This window comes from Giraffa tippelskirchi, chromosome 7 (assembly GCF_054371585.1).
Source record: "Giraffa tippelskirchi isolate mGirTip1 chromosome 7, T2T-mGirTip1v1.2.pri, whole genome shotgun sequence".
Lineage (NCBI taxonomy): Eukaryota > Metazoa > Chordata > Mammalia > Artiodactyla > Giraffidae > Giraffa > Giraffa tippelskirchi.
The window spans coordinates 18731893-18746857 of record NC_137281.1 but is presented as its reverse complement, the minus strand read 5'-3'; the positions used below and the strand labels follow the sequence as shown (position 1 = coordinate 18746857).

Genomic DNA, 14965 nt, shown 5'->3' with positions numbered 1-14965 from the left:
GGAACATTAAGTTTCCCTGAAAGATCCCTGGTCTCCTACCTTCCTTGTCTGTCCAAACGTTCCTTTTACCAGTGCTGTTCGCAGCTGCACAGGACCAGGGAAGGAGCACCTCCCATGGCTGCCTTCTCTGCACCCCAGGTTCCCGGTCCATGCTGGGCTGCCTGTCTGGGAGGCCATCCCTGCAGACCCTCCTCCTGCCTCCCCTCTTCCTTCTCCCCACCCCCACTCGGCTCCACTCCCTCCTTCTTCCTTTCCTTCCTGTAACAAACACTTGAGTACCTGCCAGGAGGTGGGTATACCTATCTTCAAAATGTTGCCTCCAGGTTTGAATTGGTCTTCTCTTTTACAAACCTTGTCCTTCTGAGATGTTTGCCAACCTACCTGAAGGCTGGCAATGAGCTCGTCCTTCTCTTTCATCCTGTCTTCGTAGGCCAGCAACAAGGGGGACAGGTATTTTATATCCACCTGAACGTAATCGAATAAAGAAGGTTAATACCTTTCTTACAACTAAACACAAACGGCACATCTTTAAAAAGGAAAGAAAATCGGTTCGGTTTAATTCAGAATGATGATTTGTAACAGCTATTCAAACACAGCCCAGAAAATATGGGCCTGAAATTAAATATCTTTCACTTACCAACCAGGGTGGTGTAGGGCCCTCTGATGGGAGGCCTTCAATATTTAAACTCTAAGAATAAAACACAGAGTGAAGACAAATTAAATTACTGAAGCCCATGCACTCTGGAGCCCGTGCCATACAACTGCTGAGTCCGTGCCACAACTGAAGTCCATGTCGTAACGAAAGATCCTACATGCCGCAATGAGCACCCGACACAGCCAAATAAACAAGTAATAAAAAACAAAGCAAGGTGATCATAAGTCTCATTGATTATCTTCATTCTCCCCATGATCACAGTGCAGCCTGCTGTCTGATGTCTGTAAATAGCTGTATTATGTATCCTGTTTGGTTTTCTAGTTGTTTACAGTAAGAAGGCAAACCTGGTATGAATAATTCCATCAAGGCTGGAAGCAATGGCCCTGATGGAATAACTCCTTATTCAACAAAAACTTTCTAATGTGTTTATCATCTCATGATTCATTCAGCAAACACTGCAAGTTCACGAAGTCATTATGGACATTATAGCTCAATCGTCGTTTTTAAGGATTTTATGGTTCAACTCAGAGACAGGTCTTCTCACATGGGTTAACATCACACACAAACATAGTATGGGTAGAATGTGCCTTCAGAGGGACACACACAGAAGTGTGCAGTGGTTGGAGAGAGAGATCAGCCCCGGCTGGAGGGATCAGGGGATACTGTCACAGAGGACGCGGCAGCTGCCCAGGGTACAGTGGTGTGCACACTTGCCAGGGGGCAGTGGCCAGTCACTGGGCCTGCCTACTCACAGCCTTTTGAAAGAGAACTGGCTCACTCTAGGGAGCCTGTTTTGGATCACAGGATGCCAGGAGCTTTCATATTTTTGTTTAAAAAAGGTTAACATTATGTTAAGTGAAAGCAGTTAGTCACAAGACCATCTATTGTACAATTCCATTTATTTATATATATATATATATATATATATAATTTACATATATATATATATATTATCCTGTAGAGTATTTATTTATTTACTTTTGGTCACACCATGCAGCATGCAGGATCTTACTTCCCTGACCAGGGATCGAACCCACGCCCCCCATGCAATGAGAGTGCTAAGTCAACCACTGGGTCACCAGGAAGTCCCCGTATGATTCTGTTTATATAAAGTATCCAGAACAGGCAAATCCACGGAGACAGAAGGTAGATTAGTGGTTGCCAGGGCCAAAGGGGGAGGTGGGAAGGAACAGGGCAGGACTGCTAACACGTGTGAGATTTCTTATTATGAAGAAAACATTCTAAAATTGTAGTAAAGGTTGCGCCGTTCTGTGAATACACTAAAAAAAAGTCACTGAACCGTACACTTAAAATGGGTGAATTATATCTCAAAGCCATTATTTAAAACATTTAAACCTAGGTCCTACTTCAAACAGAAAGGTAACAGCCCATAAAGGTGCCCTCAACTCCCAGGAGCCACATGAGAACTCTGTGCATACCTGGCTCCCCCCGTTCACCACCGACCCCTAGCGGGGCTGGACAGCTGTACATCCCGCCGACCCCACCCCGCCACCAGCCCCCACACGTCCCTCACACACACAAGCCTCCAGGGCACAGGCCTGAGCGAATGGCTCCTCCTGCCATTCCCCACAGCATCTGCCATAGTGGCATGCTGAGTGAGTGTCGAATTTTGCGATCCTTCTAAGGTCAAACCTAGTCTGCTTTCTTCTCTGATTACACACCGATCACCTTACATATTTACTATTTATTGCTGAGGGGTGGGGGAGAGAAAACAGACTTTACTCTCTTCGCAAGCTACAATTATAAAACACAGTATTATTAATTATAGTCACCATGTTATATTGGGTTGGCCAAAAAGTGTGTTCTGGCTTCTCTGTAAGATGTTACAGGAAAACCTGAATGCTCTTTGTAGCCAACCCAATACATACATTAGATTCTCAGATCTTACCCATCTTATAACGGAAAGGTTGTGCCCTCTCACTTGCCTCTCCCCACTTCCCCAGCCCCTCAGCTCACGGCAGCCACCATCCTACTCTCCGTTTCTATGAGTTCAACTTCTTTTTTTTAAATTCCACATGTAAGTGACACCAAGCAGTTTGTCCATCTTTATCTGGCTTATTTCTCTTAGAATAATACCCTCCATGTTCATCCATACTGTTGCAAGTGACAGAACTGCCTTATTCTTTAAGGTTGAATAACATATACATACATACATGTATGTATCAAGTCTGCGTGCGTGCTCAGTCATATCCGACTCTTTGTGACTCCATGGACTGTAGCCCACCAGGCTCCTCTGTCCATGGAGTTTTCCAGGCAAGAATACTGGAGTGGGCTGCCATTTCCTTCTCCAGGGGATCTTCCCAAACCTGGGATCGAACCCGCGTTCTCGTGTGTCTCCTGCAGGCAGGAGGAGAATCTGGCAGGCAGATTCTTTACCACTGAGCTACCTGGGAAATACTTGTGTGTGTGTGTATAAACATGTGACATGTATCACATTTTCTTTCTCTATTCATCCTGACATTGCTTTCAGACCTTGGCTGTCATAAATAATGCTGCAAGGAACATGGGAGTATAGATATCTCTTCAAGATTTTGATTTTCTTTCCTTTAGATATATACCCAGAAGTGGGATTTCTGAGTGGTATGATAGTTGTTATTTCTTTGGGAACTTCCATTCTGTTTTCTATAGTAGCTGCATTCCCTCCAATAGTGAACCAGGGATCCTTTCTCTCTACACCCTCACCAGAATTTATCTCTTTTTAATAAAACACATGCTAACAGGTGTGAGGTGATTATCTCATTGTGGTTTTAAGCTGCATTTTCCTGATAATTAGTGATGTTGAGCATCTTTTCATATACCTGTTGGCCATTCAAGTCCTTAGTTCATTTTGAGTTGATTTTTGTGTATGGTGTATGATAGGGGTCCAGTTTCATTCTTTTGCAAGTGGATATTCAGTTTTCCAAACATCATTTACTCAAGAGATTTTCCTTTCTCCATAGTATATGCTTGACTCCTTTGTTGACCATACACATAAGTTTATACCTGTGCTCTCACTTCTGTTCCATTGATCTATGTCTGTTTTCATACCAACAGTATACTACTTTGATTACTACTTCTTTGTAATACAGCTTGAAATCAGGAGGTGTGCTATCTCCAGCTTTGTTTTTCTTTCTCAAGACTACTTAATATTTAATTTGAGGTCTTCGGTGGTTCCATACAAATTTTAGGATTGTTTTATCTATTTCTGTGAAAAATGCCATTGGAATTTTGATAGGGATTATACTGATTCTGTAGATCACTTTGGGTAGTATGGACATTATAATAATATTCTTTCAATCCATGAGCATTGAATATCTTTTCACTTGTTTGCATCATCTTTGATTTCTTTCACCAATGTTTCATAGATTTTGGTATACAGACGTTTCATCTCCATAGTAAATTTATTCCTAAGTATTTTATTCTTTTTGTTGCACTATAAATGGGATTTTCTTAATTTCTCTTCCCAATAGTTTATTGTTAGTGTACAGAAACACAATTGATTTTTGCATATTGATTGTGTACCCTGCAAATTTACTGAACTAATTTATTAGTTCTAACAGTTTTTTTGGTGGAGTCTTTAGGGTTTTCTATATATAATTTCATGTCATCAGAAGAGGCAATTTTACTTCTTCCTTTCTAATTTGGATGCCTTTTGTATCTTGCCAAATTGCTCTGGCTTGGTTTTCAGTATTACGTTGAATAAATCTCCTAAGAGTAGACATCCTTGTGTTTCCCCTAAAGCATCCAGCTTTTCAACTATGAGTATGATATTAGATGTGGGCTTGTCATATATGGCCTTTATTATTTGAGGTATGTTCCTTCTACACCCAGTTTGCCAAGAGTTTTTATTATGATAATATGCTGAATTTGTCAAATTTTTCTGCTTCTGTTGAGATGATCACAGTTTTCACTCTCAATTTTGTTAATGTGGTATAATACACAGTCCTGACTTATTTGCAGATATTGAACTATCCTTGCATCCCAGGAATAAACAGCACTTGATCATGGTGCTCCATCCTTTCAATGTAGAGTCGTCCCTCAGAATCTGTGAACTGGTCCTAGGATTGGCTCTGGATACCAAAATCTACTCAAGTCTCATAGCTGGCTCTCCACATCCACAGTTCTACATCTGCAGATTCAATGCACCATGGATTCTGTACTGCTGCTGCTGCTGCTGCTAAGTCGCTTCAGTCGTGTCCGACTCTGTGCGACCCCACAGACGGCAGCCCACCAGGCTCCGCCGTCCCTGGGATTCTCCAGGCAAGAACACTGGAGTGGGTTGCCATTTCCTTCTCCAATGCATGAAAGTGAAAAGTGAAAGGGAAGTCGCTCAGTCGTGTCCGACTCTTCACGACCCCATGGACTGCAGCCCACCAGGCTCCTCCGTCCATGGGATTTTCCAGGCAAGAGTACTACTGTACATATTTATTGATAAAAAAGATTTCATGTAAGTGGACCCATGCAGTTCAAACCCATGTTGTTCAAAGGTCAACTGTACTGCTGAATTCAGTTTGCTAATATTTTGTTGAAGACTTTTGCACCCCAGTTCGTCAGGGACCTTGGCCTACAATTTTCTTGGAGTGTCCTTGTCTGGCTTTGGCATTAGGGTAAGGCTGGTCTCATAAAATGAGTTCAGAAGTATCTCTTCCTCTTCAGTTTTTTAGAAGAGTTTGAGAAGAGTTGGTGTTAATTCTTAGTATGATTTTTAAAAATCAGCTGAGTTCACGTATCTTTTCTATTTTTTATTTAAATTACTTCTCTGATCTTTGTTATTTCCTTCCTTCTACTAACTTTGGGCTTCGTCTGTTCTTTTTCTAGTTACTTGAGGTATGAAGTTAGGTTGTTAAGTTGAGCTCTTTCTTGTCTCTTAGTGTAGGTGTTTATTACTCTGAGCTTCTCTCTTTAAATTGCTTTTGCTGTATCCTGTAAGTTTTGGTATGTTGTATTTCCATTTTCACTAATCTCAAGATATTTTCTGATTTCTTCTTTGGTCCATTGGTTGATCAGAGTGGCATGTTATTTAATGTCCACGTATTTGTTACTTTTCCAGTTTCTTTCTTTTGATTTCTAGTTTTGTACCACTGTGATCAGAAAAGGTGTCTGATATGATTTCAATCCTTTTAAATTTATTAAGACTTGTTTTGTAAGCCTAATATATGATCTATCCTAGAGAATGCTACATGTATGCTTGGAGAAGAATGTGTATTCTATTGCTTTTGGATGCAAAGTTCTGTATACACATGTTATGATGGATCATTAAAGGCCAATGTTTCTTTACTGATTATGTGTCTGGATGATTTATCCGTTAATAAAAGTTGGATATTCAAGCTCCCCACTATTATTATATGATTATTTCTCTCCTTAGGTCTGTTAGTATTCTCTTTAGGGACTTCTCCAAGTGGCCCAGGGATTAAGAATCTGCCTTTCAATGAAAGAGACATGGATTTGATCCCTGGTTGGGGAACTAAGATCCCCTACGCTATGGAGCAACTAAGCCTGTGCTCTGAAACTGCTGAGCCTGAATGCCCTGGAGGCTGTGTGCCTCAACTACAGAGCCCACGTGCTACAGCTACTGAAGCCCATATGCTCTGGAACCCACATGCCACAACCAGAGTGCATGCATCTGAATGAAAGATCCCACATGATGCAAGGAAGCTCCCGTGGGCAGCAACTAAGGCCCAACGTAGCCAAATAAATAAATATTTTAAAAATATTTGCTTTGTATTTCTAGGTGTGCCTATGTTGAGTATGCAAATATTTACAAACGTTATCTCCTCTTTTCAGAGTGACCTCTTTACATCCTAAGACCTTTGCTTCTTATTACACTCTTTGTCTTAAAGTCTACTTTGTCTGTTATAAGTAAAGCTAACTCAGGTTTCTTTTGGCTTCTATTTGCACAGAGTACCTTTTTTCGTCTCTTCACTTTCAGTCTGTCTAAGTGTTTATATCTGAAGTGAGTTTCTTGTAAGCAGCACACAGGTGGGTCTTGCTTTTTTATCCATTCAGCCAGTGCCAGTGAAGTTGCTCAGTCATGTCCAGCTCTTTGTGATCCCATGGACTGTAGCCTACCAGGCTCCTCCATTCATGGAATTTTCCAGGCAAGAGTACTGGGGTGGGTTGCCATTTCCTTCTCCAGGGGATCTTCCCGACCCGGGGATCAAACCCAGGTCTCCTGCACTGCAGGCAGACGCTTTACCGTCTGAGCTACCAGGGAAGCCCATTCAGCCACTCTATGTCTTTTGATTGGAGGATTTTAGCCCATTTATATTTAAAGCAATTATTGTTAGGAATGGACTTATTGTCATTTTGTTCATTCTTCTCTGCCATTCTGTTAACTAATTTGGTTCCTTTCTTCTCTTTCTCTCTTCAATTGTGATTTGAGTTTCTGTAGCGGTATGCTAAGATTTCTTTGTCTTTATATTCTGTTTACCTACTACAGGATTTTGCTTTGTGGTACCACGAGGCTTACCTAAAATAAGTTGGGTGGTGGGTGAGTGGTTTAGTTGCCAAGTCGTGTCCAACTCTGTGACCCTATGAACCGTGGCCTGCCAGGCTTTTCTGTCCACAGGATTTCCCAGGCAACAATGCTGGAGTGGATTGCCAATTCTTTCTCCAGGTGACCTTCCTGACCCAGGGATCAGACCTGTGCCTCCTTTATCTCCTGCTTGGCAGGAGAATTCTTTATAAGTGCACAACTTGGGAAAACAACTTACAAGTCTATTTTAAGTTGATAACTTAAGTTTGAATGAATTCTAAAACTACACGTTAATTCTCCTCTAATTTTATGTTTATGATGTTACAATTCGTATCTTTTTATCTTGTGTGGTGTGGTAGTCACACAGTCGTGTCCAACTCTTTGTGACCCCATGGACTGAAGCCTAGCAGGCTCCTCTGTCCATGGGATTCTCCAGGCAAGAATATTGGAGTGGGTTGCCATTCCCTTCTCCTTTATCTTGTGTATTCATTAACAAATTACTGTAGTTATATTTTTATTATTTTTGTCTAACCTTTATATTAGACTTATAAGTGATTAACCTACCAATTTTACATTAGATTATCTTTAATTTTACCATATATTTACCTTTACCAGTGAGATTTTTAATTTCACATTTTACTTTTACTAATTAGTATCCTTTTGTTTCAGCTTAAAGAAAGTCCCCCAACATTTCTTATAAGGCTGTTCTGGTGGTGATTAATTCCTTCTGCCTTTGCATGTCCTAAAAACTCTTTTTGGTTGGCTTTTTTTTTTTTTTTCCTTTCAGTACTCTGAATATACTGTGCCACTCCCTTCTGGTCTGCAAAGTTTCTGCTGATAGATCTTATGAGGGTTTCCTTGTATGTAACAAGTTGTTTTTCTCTTGCTGCTTTTATGACTCTCTCCTTGTTTTAACTCTTGACAATTTAGTTATATTATGTTTCAACGTGGGTATCTCTGGATTAATCTTATTTAAACCTCTCTGAGCTTCCTAGATCAAGATATTTGTTTCTTTCCCCAAGGAAGTCTTCAGAGTTATTTCTTTTAAAAAACATTTTATTTATTTATTCTTGGCTGTGCTGGGTCTTTGTTGTTGCATGCAGGCTTTCTCTAGTTGCAGCGAGCAGGGTCTACTCTTTGTTGCAGTGTTCAGGCTTCTCTTTGAGGTGACTTCTCTTGCTCAGTAGTTGTGGCACACAGGCTTAGTTACTCTGCAGCATGTGGGATCTTCCCAGATCAGGGATCAAATTGTGTCCACTAGCCCACTAGGGAAGTCCCAGCATTATTTCTTTTTTAAAAAAATTATTTATATTTTTATTTGGCCACACCAGGTGTTAGCTGTGGCATGTGAGATCTAGTTGAACCCAGGGATTGAACCCAGACCCCTTGCTTTGGTAGCTCGGAGTCTTAGCCACTGGACACCAAGGAAGTCCCAGCATTATTTCTTTAAATGAGCTTTCTGCCCCTTTTCCTCTTTACTCTCTGGAATGCCTGTAACTCACTTAATGGTATTTTCACTCTTTTAAAAATTCTTTTTATTCTTCTGTTTAGATGAATTTCACTGCCTGGTCTTCAAGTTCACTGATCCTTTCTCCCACTTGCTCTAGTCTGCTGCTGAATCCCTCTATTGAATTTTTCAGTTCAATTATAATACTCCTTTGCTCTATGATATCTCTGGTACTTTTTAAATATTTTCTATCTCTCTGTTGAAATTCACACTTTGTTCATGCTCTCCTGACCTTGCTGAGCATCTTTATGACTGTTATTTAAAACTCTCTATTGAGTAAATCACTTATTTACATTTTATTAAGATTAGTTTCTGAAGATTTATCTCGTTCACTTCTTTAGAACATATTCCCTTTTTTCTTCATTTTCCTTTACTCTCTATGTTGGTTTCTGTGCATTAGAAAACACAGCCACCTCTCTCATCTTGACAGAGTGGTCTTGTATAGGATTTGAGCCTCATCCATTAGCCTAGCCCATGTTCCTGGTAGCCTCTCAAACCTCTGTGATCGTCCAAGCTGCTGTCTTTATTCTTAGTAGTTCCCAGTAGCTGAGGATGTACCAAATTCTATAAGCTTCCCAAAGGGGAGAATTGCAGAGAGTATTTAGATTTGGGCTGATTATGCTATGCTATGCTATGCTAAGTTGCTTCAGTCGTGTCCGACTCTGTGCGATCCCATAGACGGCAGCTCACCAGGCTCCGCCGTCCCTAGGGTTCTCCAGGCAAGAATACTGGAGTGGGTTGCCATTTCTTTCTCCAGTGCATGAAAGGGAAAAGTGAAAGTGAAGTCGCTCAGTCGTGTCCGACTCTTAGCGACCCCATGGACTGTAGCCTACCAGGCTCCTCCGTCCATGGGATTTTCCAGGCAAGAGTACTGGAGTGGGGTGCCATTGCCTTCTCTGATTAGAAGCCAGAAATTCAGGCAGCATCTGGGAAAGTAGGCAGTTAAACCCATTCCAGGGAAACAGTGGGAGAAGGGTGTTTTTCTCTGCTCTCTCTACACTAAGCGCAAGTATATAGCTACAGGGGATGCTCCTATGCCTTCCATGAATGTAAGTTCCACTGACTGTGAGAGCTAGATCATTTGGGAGCCTGTAAACACTAGTCTGCTTTCTTTTCAAAGTCTGTGGACTAACAAACAACAGCTATAACCCTAAGGAACAGGCTGAGAATGGAGCAGACAAGGACTTTTACTCCTTTACTTTATATATGTTTATACTGTCCTAATTTTTTACTAAGAGATTTTATTGCTTTAGTTTTGAGAAAAAGAGAGATGGAGGGAGAAATTAGAAAGATGCCCAGAAAGACTGTACTTTGGATGTATCTTTTTTTATACCAAATTATAATAAATATAAACTCTTTGGAATTGGAAATCAATTCAAGGCTAAAATATCAGAAAACTGATTTTTCTTAATAGGAAACATTACCTCTTTCTTGGATAAATGCCTGAATTTTGTTTGATATCTACTCAGTTCTACATTCAAACGATGAACAGTCATTTTCAATCCATCATTTTCATCTACCAGTTCTTGAGCTTGTTTTCTTAGATAATGTAATTCAGGTGCAGCAACTACTGAAAAAATAAATTTAATGTTATACCATAAGAACTTAAATTTATCATAATTTTATATAAATGTCAATTGTCTGACCTTCTTTCCCTTTAGGCTCACAAAAGGCAGCAAATGACAGTTATACAGATATAAATGAATAAAAGTTAATAAGTCTTTTAAACACTGAATAGTCAAGAATATTTTAGAAGTTTGTGAAAGTTGATATATATATATATATGATAAAGGTAAAATAAAAATTTTAGATTGGAAAAAATGTCATTGTTTCAGATGATATACAAATATGTGCTCTGAAAATTACATAGAATAAATGGAGAATTTACTAGAACTAATAACCTTCCCACACAATAGTAATGTTGTACTAGAAAACAGAATAAAAAATAGATCCCACAAAGTAATAGCACAAATAATATCAAGTATCTAGGAATGTGCCTAAGACAAGAAATACACAGGGTCTGTATAGAGAAAACCACATTATCTTTCTTAAGGCCATAATAATAAACTTATATAGATAAATATACAGAGAAAACATCAGTGAACACTTATATGACCTTATCATTATTGTTATTAAATTTGGCCATATCACACAGCATGTGGGATCCTAGTTCCTGACCAGGAATCAAACTTGCATTCCTCACAGTAGAATAGTGGATTCTTAACCCCTGGAAACCAGTGGCATAGATCATAACAGAAAAATATCCTATACACATAGCTGAATTATTAACAAACTGAGAAATAAACTCAAACATATGTGACATAGGGCTAAAATTCTTAATATATAAAGAGCTCCTATAAATCAACAGAAAAGATCAAAACATCTCAATCCAAAGTGGGAATATTTATGAAAGAGAAGGAAAATGACCTGCAAAGATAATGAAAAAAATATTCAATTTCATTAATAATACAACAAATAGAAATTAAATTAAAACGGGATTCTTTTTTTTTTAACCAATCAAATCAGCAAGGAAAATATCATCTTCAACATTGGTAAGTATGTGGTGAAAGAGGCACTTTTATATGGTGCTCATGGGGATAAAAACATATGTAAAATATTATGCTAAGAACCAAAAGAAGTACTAGCATTTCTTCAGCATAATAAAAATGATACAACAGATGAAATCAAATTTCAAAAAGTATAAGGATATTAATGAAAGACCATAAATATCAAAACAAAATATCAAGAACATTAATATCAACGGATATGAAAACATAAAATGTTAACTTCCAAAATAAGTACAAAAATTTGAATTCCTGTTCCTTCCTGTAACAAAAGAACTAGATAGCTGTCCTCACCTTCCTGAGAGGATGCTCTCTCAACCTCTTCTGGCTTTCCATTTTCTTTCTTCATCCTTTCAAGTTTTAACTGTAGTTCTTTCATTGTTTTTTTTATTATGTTAAGTTCATGTGTAAGGGTTTGATTTGCATTGTTTAGATGCAAATTTTCTTCTTTTAATTCCTCTAACTTTTCTTTGGTTATTTCTATACATCTTTGACGTGTTCTACCAGTTATATCTAAAAAGGGACAGGAAAAAAGTTTTAAAATACTAATTGATATTAACAATTTTACATCAGAATTACAGGAGACTATTTCAAAAACCAAAGGAGCAACTTCTTTATGTCAGTGCCTGCAAAGAGACTGGCCTATACAGCAAAGACGGTGATCTGTTAAGACTACAGTGAGCAATGAGAAGAAGGGTAACAGAGGGGGAGGCAGGAGCCAGTGGAGGCCTTTGCTTATCATAATAGGCAGAGTGGAGGTTGTATCCTGCAGGCCACCAGCAGCCAGAAAGCCTTTCAGCAGAAGAATGGAAAGAAGGGGATCTGCTCTCAGATGAATCACTGAGGCCAGCAGTGAAGAAAGTGGACAGGAAGGAAGCCTAGCCCAGAGGCAGGTAGCTCAGTCTGAAGGCTCCTAGAGTGGGGACGGAGAGGAAAGGACATGAGACAGGAGTTCAGGGCAAAACCTTGGCAGGGCTCAGCAGCTGACTGGGTGTGGGCAGTGAGGGAGGGGCAAGTCAAGAATGAGCAACAAGATCTGGAGTTTGGAAGATATCTAGCCAGACAAGGAACACAAGCCTGGCAGAGGGAGGGAAGCTCAAGTTAGGACACGGGTACAAAGCTCTGAAGACAGCCTCAGCTGGAGAGATGGAGGAGCCACCAGCATGTAGGTGTACTTGAAGGCACCAGGGTGAGAAAACCAGGGGCTACAAAGGAATTTAGGAAGGAGTAGAAAGATTGGAGGAAAGCAGAGAGTGATACTCCATAGGGAGATCAAAGGAAGTGAGGACTACACTGGGCTCCTGGCCTGGGCAGAGTTTCTGTGTGCAGATGGAGGGAGGGATACTGGCAGCTCCAGACAGCCTCCCCTGACCCCTGACACACACATATCCAACCACTAGAACACGAAAGAAATGAGTAACTTCCCAAGTACACCGAAAATAAGAGGTAATCTACCAGGAATCCAGGAAAGAAGACATTTGAGATTAGACTGAAGATGGAAGCTGCAGCCTAATATATGCAAGGAGAGGTCAGCTACGAGAGGGGGTGGGGGGTGCTTCCAGGGATGTGCCTTGCCCTGGCAGGTGTTGGGGACACAAAGTGGCCTAGAAAGGACTGATGAGGTATCTGTCTAGAGTGCCAGACAGAAGCAGCAGGGCTCAAGCCCCCCTGGGCCAAGCAGTACATATAAGCCCTGAGGACAGAGAGGCAGGCAGGCCCCAGGGCTGGAGAAACCTAGGAGGAAGAGAAGCCCCCAAACCCCCTGGCTGACGAAATGCCCTATTGATCCCCTACAGTCACTGGAGACAGACTACACCTGACAGCCTACTGGCTTCCCCTTCTGAGCAGCCTATAGGAATCAGATATGGCATCCCCAGACAGACGAACAGGGCCTCCCAAGGAGCAGGTAAGCACATCACCAAGAGCCACGGGAACTGAGAGCAGCACCAACCAGGACGGAGTTGGTTGCAGCACAAGCTACAAGATTTGAGAATGAGTGCGGTTAACATTTCAGAGAGATGCTTGTCAATACTTAATAGAAATCATGAAACTAAAGAGCTTCATTAATAACACAGATTCAAAGGATGGGCTGAGCAGCAGAAGACATACAGTGAAGAATGAATCTGTGGGCCAGATGTCAGAGCCCCAGCAACATCCCAGAACACAGCACCAAAAACACTGAGACAGAAGTGGTGAAAACAAAGCCAACTTGACATGGAGGACAGACAAAAGCCTTGGTACTTGGCAGGATTTTCAGACGACTGATGCGAGGCATACAGGAAAAAAGGGCAAAATCCACTCTGGAAGCTAATGAGTCTCCCCAGACTGTAGAGGGGAGAGGATGCCATCAAGCATCTCTAGACCTCTCAGCTCTGCCTCGAGCCCCTGAGCAGAGCCCCATTTTCATATGCCTCCTCTACCACTGCATGTGTTGCGTGAGTGCTGAGTCACTTCAGTTGTGTCCAATCTTTGTGACCCTATGGACTGTAGCCCACCAGGCTCCTCTGTGCATGGGATCCTCAAGGCTTACCACTGGCACCACTTGGGAAGCCTCCCCCTTCCAGGGTCTGTCCATAATCCCATAGGCCCCCTCCACCAACCCCAGGATTGAGCACATCCCATGTGGACATACAGCCACCATTCAATGTTTGAATGTTTGCACTCTCTCTCTTTTTTTGGGGGGAGGGGGGTCACACCTCTTGGCATGTGGAAGCTTAGTTCCTTGATCAGAGATTGAACCTGTGCCCCCTGCATTGGAAGGTGGACTTTTAACTACTGGACCACCAGGGAAGTCCCATGAGCTCTCTCTTTTAAGGTAAACTTAAAAGAAGTTCAACAAACTGCTATCTCTTTCCAATTTCAAAAATGGGACAGAAGCAACAACCTTTACAGGAAAAAAAAAGTGATCTTTATTTTATGTGAGACTATACTGGGTATCCTCTGAAACATAAGATTTTCAATCACAATGAAATTCAAAAGGCAAATACCTGGACAGAGTGGAGGTTTTTCACATAATGGTGGTTTTTCATCCTAGGGAAGAAAAAAAAATGACAGTAATGAATCGAGTCTTAGCATCTTCTAAAAGTGGACTTGCAGAAGCAGTAAGTCATCATATATCAAATATTTAAGCACTTCCCCCATCTTCATTTTGCCTCTTGTAGTTGCTAGTTTGTTTTAGCTTTAGAAACTTTAATATTCACTGTTTCTTTTAAGTGAACCTAAACCTTAACAGTCTTCCCCTCTTGGCAAGTTCTCTGAGCAGCAGGGGAAGTCCTGCTTTCTCCCTGCCTTTCTGTCCATGAGTTCCACATCTTTTAATTGAAATATAGGTGACTTATAATAATGTATTAGCTTCGTTGTATAGTAAAGTGATTCAGTTATACACATATTTTTCTAATTCTTTTCCATTATAGGTTATTACAAGATACTGAATATAATTTCCCTTGCTACAGAGACCATCCATGTTGCTTATCTATTTTATACAAGTAGTGTGTGTTAACTTCATACTCCTAATTTATCCTTCCTGCCTTCCCCATTGGTAACTGTAAGTTTGTTTTCTGTATCTGTGAGCCTACTTCTGTTTTGTAAATAAGATCATTTGTATTATATTTTTAGATTACACATATAAATGGTATCATATAATATTCGTCTTTCTCTGTCTGGCTTACTTCACTCAGTATAACCATCTCTAGGTCCATCCATGTTGCTGCAAATGTCATTTTATTCTTTTTTATGGCTGAGTAATATTCCACTGTGTGTGCGTA

At 40.6% G+C, this 14965-nt stretch overlaps 1 protein-coding gene across 18 annotated transcripts in view; it reads right to left on the bottom strand.

The window, feature by feature from the left end:
- The window catches only part of CEP89 (centrosomal protein 89), a 73937-nt gene that overhangs the window by 31189 nt on the left and 27783 nt on the right, over nt 1-14965 (bottom strand). For 9 of the 18 annotated variants that reach the window (XR_014059550.1, XR_014059548.1, XM_081510421.1 and 6 more), the window contains exons 7-11: nt 14189-14231; nt 11496-11714; nt 10062-10207; nt 638-688; nt 382-465 (exon numbers count right to left, since the gene is read on the bottom strand). Coding sequence is in view for 14 of the 18 variants with exons in the window: in XM_081510421.1 (XP_081366547.1) it covers nt 382-465; nt 638-688; nt 10062-10207; nt 11496-11714; nt 14189-14231 (543 nt within the window). In the remaining 4 variants the exon portion in view is untranslated. The remainder of the gene's footprint in view (nt 1-381; nt 466-637; nt 689-10061; nt 10208-11495; nt 11715-14188; nt 14232-14965) is intronic. The other 9 variants (XR_014059552.1, XR_014059549.1, XM_081510422.1 and 6 more) reach the window with 1 other exon arrangement.